General features: G+C 39.2%; 1 protein-coding gene across 3 annotated transcripts in view; it reads left to right on the top strand.

Annotated features, from left to right (window-relative positions):
• Positions 1–2,573: 2,573 nt before the first annotated feature.
• Positions 2,574–10,973, top strand: part of Kctd3 (potassium channel tetramerization domain containing 3) — a 50,932-nt gene continuing 42,532 nt past the window's right edge. For 2 of the 3 annotated variants that reach the window (XM_020185314.2, XM_020185313.2), the window contains exons 1-3: positions 2,574–2,725; positions 9,195–9,248; positions 9,779–9,824. In XM_020185314.2, the coding sequence (XP_020040903.1) occupies positions 2,643–2,725; positions 9,195–9,248; positions 9,779–9,824 (183 nt within the window). In that variant the 5' untranslated portion in view covers positions 2,574–2,642. The remainder of the gene's footprint in view (positions 2,726–9,194; positions 9,249–9,778; positions 9,825–10,973) is intronic. The other variant, XM_020185312.2, reaches the window with a different exon arrangement.

The following is a 10,973-nucleotide window of genomic DNA, read 5'->3' as shown; positions in this document are numbered from 1 at the left end:
TACTTCATTTTTTCCCCCAACTAAATCATATGCCTGGACATTTTTTCTGGTTGGGTCATAGAGAGTTGACCCCCAAAGAGTCATAATAGGTGATACATTTTTGAAAATGATTCCCGATTGAGTCTAAGGTTTTGCTTTATAATAATTCTGCTCCAATGAACATGAGCTTTTTTCACAATGACATGTACAGTGTCTGTAGGAAATATTCCCAGAAGAGATTTATGGGGTCAAGGGTTTGTATACTTAAAATGCTGATACTCACTAGTGCTCTCCAAAAACTATATCCTTTCAAACTCTAATCAACAATGCATTAATCTGACCATTTTGTACTCTTGTCAATTGTGGATTTTCCCAAACTTTTCAATTTTAGTTAACCTCATGAATATTGCATTTTTTTTGTTTTAGCAAGCAAATTTAGTGTTTTCATTAGTTATAATTCCATTACTAATTGCATGTGAATACACATGCAATCAGATATTTTAAATCATATTCCTGATAGATACTGCAAATCTTTTTTTCTCATTTTATTGTCTTTGAATTTATTAATGCTGTTCCAATTTATTCTTAAAAATTAAGTCATGTCTTAAGTTTAATGAATGAAACGTGCCATCAGAGACTCCTTGATCTGGACATATCAAGAGCAATGACAATTTGTTTTATGAAATAGTGAGATCTTTCCCTTTTGATAAGATAGATGTCCTGCTCATAAATAATTCATGTGTAATGAGATGATTATTTTTTCATTTATTTGTTTTAGGAAAAAGAAATAGCAAGTGTTCTCTGTCCTTCTTCCAAGATCTAGGCTTAGGGAAAATTAAGTGGCATATTTATCATTTAATTCTGTTCTACAAATGTGAGAGCAGAGTTTCAGTTCCTGATAAAACCAGACATTGTGAGTTTGGGCAAAGACAGCTAAACTTCAAAAATAGGAAGGATTTTTAGTTTGCTTCTACCTTAATCTGAACTGCTACTCATCTTGCAGAGAGCAATGAGGTGCAGTGTGATGCTCAGAAGACCCTGAATTCAGATTCCCACTCTGCCACTTCCAGCTATGTCATTTTGAGAATGTTTTCTGATCATTTTAAGTCCCAGTTTTCTATTTTTATAATAGTGATAACAGTCATGAAGACAAAGTAACAAAAAAATGTTTAAACCACTGGCACATAGTAAGCCCTCAATAAACACAAATTAGCTATTATTATTAACCCGATCACCACTATCTGGGGTAAATAATATTTACTTTACCTTTGTAAGTACTACCATCCTATTTAAGTCAAATCTGGATAAAGTATTTTATGTCACTGGTATATTTGCCAGCTGAACTTTAAAAATGATGACAATGAGAATAAAAACTTACCATCTTGTAAGATGTCACTTTGAATTACTATAGTAAAACTAAAACAACATACAACTTGTGCTGAAAATTTAGTACCACAAACTAATGAACTTTGAAATATAATGCACAGCTTTTGCTAGCTGACTGACATCAGTTATTGTAGTAGTGCAGTTTAGTACACTTTAAAGATATATTTTAGTAGTTTCTAAGGTTTAGGTTCCAATATGCAATGTTGAAAGCAAAAGTAAATTAATAAACAATGATACTGCATTGCATGATGTCTGTGTGTGTATCTAGCCTTAGTTGAGTAGTTACTATATCCCTAAACACATTGCACACAGTCCACAGCCTGAGTTTTTTGTTTTGGTCTTCTTGTTTCCATTTCTGCTTAACAAAATAAAATCTCTTGGGAGAGTGGGGATGAAATTGAAGAGGGAAGGAAAGGAGTCTTACAGATAAAGCGCTATAAAGCATTTTGTTTCTGCTTTTGCTTTTTGCAGCGCTGAGGCTTGAATCCAGGGCCTTGGGCATGCTAGGCAGGCACTCTAGCACTGAACCACATCCCCAGCCCCGCCGTAGTGTGCTAAATTCCACAAATTTTCACTACTTCTGCACATGTGCATTTAGGTATCAACTTCTACCTCCTCTAGGGAAATTCTCCCGTCCTCCCCAAATCCGTGTGCAGAAGGTGGATTCCGAAGATGCTCGGAACATTTCGCCCGGATTCCCCAACTCTGCGAATCTCAGTCCCGGGGAGTAGCGGAGTCCGCGTGGGCCGCGGCCGTCTGAAGCGCGCCCCGCCCCCTCTTCGGGGAAACCCCGCCTCCAGACAGGAAGCCCCGCCCACAGACGAGAAGCCTCGGCTCCCTCAGTCTTCCTGCGCCCCTCCCTCTCGAGGCGCGGCGTGTGAAGAGTGCGCGCTGCGGTATTTTGTCCCGAGCGGTGACCCCTCCTCCCAGGCCGCCTGTGGCTGCGGCGGCCGCCGTGGCGGTGGCGGCGGCGACGCTGGAGGCCCAGCGCTGAGGACAGGCCTGGGCAGGACCGGCGGCCTGGAGGCCGTGAGAGGTGGAGGCCGGGCGGCCTTGGCACGCGGCGGGAGCGGAGGGGAAGAGGCGGACACGAGCGAGACCCGCAGGTCCACCGCGAAGGTGGGACGTTCCGCGCGCCGACCGCCCTCCGGCCGCCACCGCCCCGCTGGCCCTGCAGCCGCCGCCACCGCCACCGCCATCGCCACCGCCGCTGCCTCCCGGGCCCCGCGGACCCAGCCGGGGAGGGGGTGCGGCGTGCGCGACCGGAGCCTCCGGAGATGGCGGGCGGCCACTGCGGCAACTTCGCGGCGGCGGCGGCGGGCAGCGGCGAGATCGTGCAGCTGAACGTGGGGGGGACCAGGTGAGCCGCGCGCGGGCCGGGGCGGCCGGAGGGCGGGACACGCGGGGCAGCTGGGCACTGGTGCACTTGGCCCGGCGCGGCGCGCGGCTTCCCGTAACGACCCCGTGCCTTTGGAGGTCGCCGGCCTCCTTTGTGTCGTCCCCTGCCTAAGGTGTCGCCCGGGGGACGATGCAGGGCCTGTCTCGGCTAATGTCCCACTGTATTGGGGGAATTAATTTTGTAGGAGCCTGGCCTTGGGCTTGGACCGTCTCGGGTCAGCCAGGTGTGGGGTTAGTGAGGCTTGCTAGAGAGTTGCAGGCAGGGTTTGATTTCGGTGCAAGGCGTGCCCAAGATTTGCATTATTATTTTCAGAGTCTCTCGATGCAGGGATTCGAAGGCTGTGTCTAACGTGTAGTGTGTCCAGAAACTGCGGGGTGAACAGTGGGTTCTAGGAACCTTTGCATATTGGTATGAAGGAAGCGGACGGAAAGATCTTCTTTATCCACTCCCTTTCTGTGCCTTTTACTAAGCTTGCTGAGGAGTGGAGGGGGAATCAGTTCTTGTGGCTTTGTCATGACTTATGAGTCACCCTCCTGAGAAAAGGGAGTAGACCCGCTCTGCTTGAAGTTTTGGGCATAGTAGGAGATAAACCGTGCGGAGCTGTGGAATATGTGCTCGAGAACATGACCGGTTTTAAACATCTAAGACTTAATGAATAGCCTAAAAAGTGTAAAGTGACAACAGTGTGAACCACAGCGATTAAAAAAAATTTTGTAGTACGTTAATCCCAAACACTTAATGGTTTTCTGGGTATGCCAGAGAATTAAGCATAAGAAACAGCAGTGTTTCGTTCTTTGTCACTTTTTTCCCTCCAAAGCAAAGCTTTAAGAGTTTGAAAAGTCTCCACATTATTATAGGAAGTAGTTTTAAAATTTTTATTTACTTTTTTATTTTTGGCAGTACTGGGGTTTAAACTTGGGGCCTCACACGTGCTAGTTAGTGCTCCACCACTTGAACCACTCTGCCTGTCCCCTAGTTGGAACATTATTGCCTGATTTATACCTCCTGTGTAAGAAATGCATCTGTCCCCCAAATTACGCGAGAATATTGCAGGTAGCTACACATGCAAAAATGGAAAATAATTCATAGGAGTAGGTCTTCAATGTGGATTACTGCTAAAGAGTAGTGTTCCCAGTCATTTAAAATCCTTACACTGGTTTATAATTGCTATTGATTGTCAGTGTATTTCTTTGCAGACATTTGAAAGGATGTACGTATTAGATAAAAATTAAGTGGTGTCAGGGTGCCCGTGGCTCTTGCCTGTAATTCTAGCTATTTGGGAGGCTGAGATCCAGAGACTCACAGTTCCAGGGCAGACCCGACCAGTAGTTGGCGAGACTCTATATCCAAATAACCAGAGCAAAGTGGACTGAAGGTGTGGCTCGAGTATTACAGCACCTGCTTTGCAAGCACAAAATCCTGAACTCAAACCTCAGTTGCACCAAGAAAAAAAAAGTAATAAAAATTAAGCGGTAGTTTTATATATATTGTATGTTGAAAGTGGCTTGAACTCTTACTCATGACTTCAGACTTCAGTTTAAAAATTTAGATTGTGGAAAGCACTATTAACATTTTACTTTATATTAATTATGATCCTTGGTTTAATCAAGTTCCAAATTTTTGTAAATGATAGCAAAGAGTACAAAATAAGATAATAAACATATTACTGGTTTGGACAATGCAGAAGACCGAAGTTGTTAGATAGGAATAAAAAATAGAAGTTAAAAGTTTAAACAGTCTTTAGAGTTATTAGGATATACCTATTAGAAATCAAAACTGAGTATTCCAAGAATATCTTCTAGGTTTACTTCATATTACATGCTCTTGCATCATTTTAGAGCTAGAAGACAGCTTGAAGTCACCTATATCGTGTAAAAACACAGATGAACACAATTAAGTCACTTAAGTCAGTCTGAGAGAAAAAGTCCTGATGTAGTTGCTGTTGAAGTTGAGGAATTGCCTCTGGGAGAACCACCTTTTGGCATAGAACTGAAGCCTTGAAGTCATAAGTAAAATTCAGAAGGAAATAGCCAGAATAACCAATGCAGGGGACTGTTGGATTGGCTCAAGTGGTAGAGCACCTTCCTAGCAACCATGAGGGCCCGAGTTCAAACCCCATACTACCAAAAAAATAAAAATAAAAAATTAACCATTGCAAAAAGGCCTGGCAGACTGGTGGAGTGGCCTACCTAGTAAGTCCAAGACCTGAGTTCAATCCTCAGTACTGCAAAAAAAAAAAAAAAAAAAAAAAAAAGCACAACAAAGTTATAAACTATTCTTGCTTGGGATTAATTTGATGGCTTCTGAAACAGAGTGAATAAGTCTTTCTGATTTTTTTAATTGATTAAGTTTTGTGTAACTAGTGGTAATCTGCTTTTCATTGTTTTAAGAGTTAGCTAAGAAATATACATTGGGAAATTTGCCATGTTTTCTTCAGACTGTGTGTAGCTCCTTTCCTTTTTTTTTCTTCTGTTTTTGAATCAGGTCTCAGTGTGACCTCAGACTCTCCTTGAGCTTCATATGTATCCCGGCAGGGCTAGCCTCCAATTGCCAGTCTCCTGCCTCAGCCTCCGGAGTGCTAGGATCATTACAGCCATGCATAGTGATCCCCACAAGGGTCCTATCTTAGTGAGATTAATGAGTGTGGGAACTGCTTAGCCACGCTTGGATGGTTCCTAACTTATGAAATTGTTAGTTAACTTCCTTCCCTGTGTCCTCTAAACTGTATGTAGTTTACATATGGATAGATAATAATTGAATTATTTCACTGTCTTTCTTTTTTCACTGTCATTCCTTTAGTCAGTGAGAGAATCTTTTTTCCTTATAGATGTACAGTCATAAGTTAGAGGAAGGAAGCCGAGATAATCTCTTAATTGTGATTGAAAAGCATGTTTTGATAATAAAAAAAGTAGTGCATAAGACTGAGAATAAAGCTGTAACAAACTTTTTTATGGAACTGTACATATGCTTTTTTGCTGCTTTTGACACTGATAGTACTAAATAGTTTGTAAAGTGGGCAGTTTAGTGACATCTGTTTGTCAATACCTAATATGGAAATGCTCTGTTGTAACTATAGAAAGCCTACAGTTTGTGCCTGAGAATCACTGTCTCAGTTTTGTATAAAATGGTTAACTGAATCTATAAAGAGTATGGTTCTTCTTATCACACTGTAATTTCTTTTTTTAAAAACTTTTTTATTAGTATATATTAGTTGTACAGGGGGTTTCATCGTGGCATTTCCATATATGTGTACAATGCACCTTGGTTTAGTTCATTCCCTCCATTACTCTCCCTCTTCCTCATTCCCTTCTTAAAATGACTTCAGCAAGGTTTCAGTGTTCCATAGTCATACATGTGTAGAAATACATCAACCATATTCACCTCCTTTACCCTTTTCATTTACCTCCCCTCCCACTAGGCCCTTCCCCTTAACATGACCCATTCTACACTCCTTCATTAAGTGTGTGTTCATTACTCAGTGGGGTTTTGCCTTGGTATTTTTCCTATAAATATATTGTATTTTAGTCAGTCTAACCCTTCCTCCCCCTTTACTCTTCATTACCCTTTCCCCTCAACCCTGTAGTTCAACAATTTTCAGTGTATTTTGTTGTCTCTTGTTCCTACACAGATGTGATGTACTTCAGTGTTACTCACCTCCTGTCACTTTTTTCTTCTTTCTGTCCTGTCGGGAGGCTCTTCTAATAGTCCTGCTATTGGAAAGATGTTCTGTATACATATGTATATATGATAATGCTGGCATTTCTGTTGGTATCTATTTTCCACATATGAGAGAAAACATGCAACCTTTGTCTTTCTGAGCCTGACTTACTTCACTTAACATGATGGTCTCCAGTTCCATCTGTTTACCTGCAAATAACAAAACTTCATTCTTCTTTATGACTGAATAATATTCCATTGTACATCTGTATGTAAAAATCCATTTTTAATGCATTCGTTTAGCTTGGCTATTGTGCATAATGCTACAATAAACATGGGTGTGGAAGTGTTTTTTTTTTTTTTTCTGGTGGTACTGGGGTTTGAACCTCAGGACTTTACACTTGCTAGGCAGATGTACTACCACTTGTCTTTATTGTATATTGACTTACATTCCTTTAGATACGTGCCTAGGACTGTATTGCTAGATTAGATGGGAGTTGTATTTTTAGTTTTTTGAGAAACTTCCATACTGTTTTCCATAGTGCTTGTACATTTCCACCAGCAGTGATTGAGGGTTGTCCCCCCCCCCGAATCCCCCTGTTCCCCACCCCCCCCACTTTGGTTCTTGTTTGCGTTCTTAGATAGTACAGGAGTAGCATTTCTTCATGTGTTTTGGCCATTTGTACTTTTTCCTTTGAAAAATTTCTGTTCAGTTCATTTGCCCATTTTTTTAATTGGGTCTTTGATTCTTTGGGAGTTTAGTTGTTTGGTTTTTTTTTTTTTTTTTTTGAGCCCTCTAGATTCTGGTTATTAATCCCTTGTCAGATGTATAGCTGGCAGAGATTTTCTTCCATTCTGTAGGCTGCCTGTTTGTCTAGTGACTGTTTCCTTTGCAGATGCGTTTCATGTAGTCCCATTTGTGAATCCTTTCTCTTAATTGCTGAGCAATTGGAGTTCTGTTTAGAAAGTGATTGCCTATGCCTGTATGTTCTGGTGTTTTCCTATTTCTTTCCTGAGTAGTTTCAAAGTTTTAGACCTTACATTAAGGTCTTTGATCCATTTTGAACTGATATTAGTACAGAGTGAAAGACAAGATCTAGTTTTCAGTTTTCTGCATGCAGAGAACCAGTTCTCCTAGCAGTATTTGTTGAAGAGGCTGTTTTTTTTTCCATCATATGTTTTGGGCTCCTTTGTCAAAAATCAGGTGACTGTAGCTATGTGGATTTATATCTGAGTCTTGTGTGCTGTTCTATTGGTCTATGTGTGTGTCTTTGTGCCAGTCCCATGCTGTTTTTATTGCTATGGCTCTGTAGTGTAGCTTGAAGTCAGGTACTGTGATATCTCCAGTGTTTCTCTTTTCACTCAGTATTGCCTTGTTTATTCACAGTCTTTATCATACCTCAATTTCAACAAATGTTTATTTTGAGTATTTGCTAGCTGCCAGGCACTATGGGGTTATTCTTCACCCCCTACCCACTTTAAGGAGAACATACACTACTGTATATAAAATGCATTCCCAAAAAATAAGTTCAAAACGTGGGTGGACAGCTATTTGAGGAATAGTCATTTATCAAAAGATATAAAATATCTTGAATCCTTAACTGCCTCCACTGGTGCAGGACTTGCCAAGTTGAGAGATAAGTGAGTCTCTGATACAACCTGGCCTGCAGTCCACTATTTTCTGTCATGCCACTTGGAAGGTGGGAAAGGGCAATGAAATGAATGAAATAGTAATCACTTTCCACTTTTCTGATAATTCCAAGCTACTGATTTAGGGGATGGCAGACCACAGAGTGTTTACCACTATCTGAACATTCCCTAAGCCATTTTACTGAGGCTTATCTATGTTTCCTGGTGATATCACATGACAGCCATTGCCACTATTAGTCATCCTGTTTAGTTTAAATATGAAAGATAAAAATAAGTTTGTAGAAATTTCATGTAATACCAGAAAACAATTGTGGAGTGAAAAAAGTCTGCCAAGTAACATTGTAGCTCAGTGTGATGTCTTAAAGTGAAAGCATTCAGACAGTAGGTTGGACTGGATGAGCACTGCTTGTGTCACTTCTTTGTCATATCAGTTTCTGCCATTTTTTTACTTACTTCAGTCTGTTATATTTCATTAAAGATGCCTGCCTCCAGAATTGGTAATAAGCAGACTTGATCAAGTGGTCCTTAGTTTCAGAACAGTAGTATCTGCTGAGTGATTTTTACTTGAGTGAATGCAACAGTTGCAAATAGCCTAAGACTATTACATAAATGTAAAGGTAGTGTTGAATGCGTAATTTGCTGTGGAGTTAATAAGAGCTCAAAAGGTGATACAGAGTAGAATATTTGGGAAAGCCATTGCAGATTTGTAAACCTTAATAGTATCAAGAATGATGGGTGAGACTTGAGTTATTGGACATGAAGCGGATGACGGAGCTGGCATGAAGATATCAAAATGATGGTGAAGGTGAACTGCTTAGGGATATTAGGAAGTTCTGTCTTTTGTGGGGAAGACAGTTTGGAAAGATTAAATAGAATTTAAAGGTAATTTTGAAGGTTATGTTGAGAAGTTGAGATTTCCTGTGATGGATCAAAAAGTACTATTTAAGGAAGTATGATATGGTAGAGAATTAATTGATTTTTGCTAAGAGCTCCTTGAATAATCTTAACTCTGAAATTATTCAACCATTTGTAAATCATTAGCCAGTATATTAAAGCAACTCATCTAATACTGAAATTTCGAATCATATTCTCATTTGTAATACCAGATAATTTTCAATTGCAGATTTAGTACCTCAAGACAAACTCTTATGTGGATTCCAGATTCTTTTTTTTCCAGGTAATTCATGTAATTCTTTGTCATATTATTATGCATTTGATTGTTTGCCAAAATACTAATTTTACTTGTCAGCTGAGACTTTAATTTTTTGAATAAAAATATTACCCTTCTTGTGCTTATTTTTTCTTTTTGTGTTTTGAAATAGGGTCTTGCTATTGTAGTCCAGGCTGTCCTCAAACTTGTGATCCCTTTGTCCCCTCAGCTTCCTAAGTGCTGGGATTACAGGTGTGTACCACCATACCCAGCTCCTAAATGTTAGCTCTTAAAATAGAAATTTTTTTGTCTTTGTTTTTTGGTTTTTTTGAGACAGAGTGTTGCTATTTTGAACATTCTGGCCTTGAACTTGTATTCCTCCTTCCTCAGCCACTGAGTGCTGTGATTACAGGCATGTTTGACCACGCCTGGCTAAAATAGAAATATTTTAAACTTTGAGACAAATACTCATGTGTATTGGTCTTTGACATTTGATAAATAATTTATTCATGCTCAGATTTTAAAAACTAACTTGAGCTTATTTTAATGGCTTCTAGTTTGCTGAGTGGAAGAATTTCAACACTTCGAGATGAAACTGGTGCTGTGAGTATAATGTTGATGTGTATTTCTAAATTAGTACAATTAATGCTTGGTCCCTAGTACATAGTGACTCTAAGAGGCTAGGAAAGCTGACATTTTAATTACCACTAACAGTGGCATTGTTTGTTTGTTTTTTAATTTCTTAGCATGTGTAGTGTTTCTAAACAGGAAAGAGAACCTTAAAGAGGAAATACTTCATACAGCAATTTTAAATATTCATGATTAGAGAGAAATTGTAGGCAATAGAGTAAATAAGTTCTTTAATCAATAATTGAAACTTTAGTAGTAACATAAATAGAAATGTGAAAATAGCTTGGTATTAGAGTGGTAAAGTCACATAGTCTTATTTTGGGAAATGACCTCATGAAGTTGTAAGCAGTGGTATAGTGAGGAAAGTAAAGACCTGTAAAATTTCAGTCCGAAAATCAGTTTATGCATTTAAAAATATGCATGAAATGACTAGTGTTAAGGAGGGTAGGATCTCACAAAGTCTAAAGGCTTTTTGTTTGTAGGCAATGAAGTGACCAGTGGTATTTATTTGCTGTGGTGAGATGTGCAGATGAATAAGGTAGCAGAGCAGACAAGTCCATATGAAATTATAAAAAGTCCTCATCAGTAATAAGATCCCCACAAATATGAGATGATTGCTCAATTTCTGATTGACTCAACTAAAATCAAAAGCAAGAATTTCATTGATAGTGTATAAATAATTGATCACAGTATAAAAAGTTTTATTATTAGCAACCATTTTCCTGTCAGTTGACTTAGATAAGCTTTACAAGGTGTTCAATTTTATGGTTAGACCTTTTGTAACTGATTCAAAGTAGTCTTGGTACACATTTCCTTAAAATGTTACCAGTAACATTTCACATTTTAAAGTATTTTACTTTCTCCTTATCTATTCTGTGGTTCTGTATTTGTTATTTTAAAAGATTTTTTTTTTTTTTTGCCATTACCTGTTTACAGCCCTTGAGGAAATTGAGCTAGTAAAGCTGTAAATGTAAAAGTGATATTTGAAAAATATTCTTTTCCCAGCTTTAAGAGCAGTGTGCAGGGTTTGCTTTTTTTTGATGACCCCTGAGTGTATTATAAAAGTACATTGTTTTTGTTTTTTTTTTCTTGACATTTTAGTGATTCACAAGTTGTATAATA

This window comes from Castor canadensis, chromosome 11 (genome assembly GCF_047511655.1).
Source record: "Castor canadensis chromosome 11, mCasCan1.hap1v2, whole genome shotgun sequence".
NCBI classification, from domain to species: Eukaryota; Metazoa; Chordata; class Mammalia; order Rodentia; family Castoridae; genus Castor; species Castor canadensis.
Note: the sequence above shows the minus strand (reverse complement) of the source record. Positions and strands in the feature narration are given on the sequence as shown.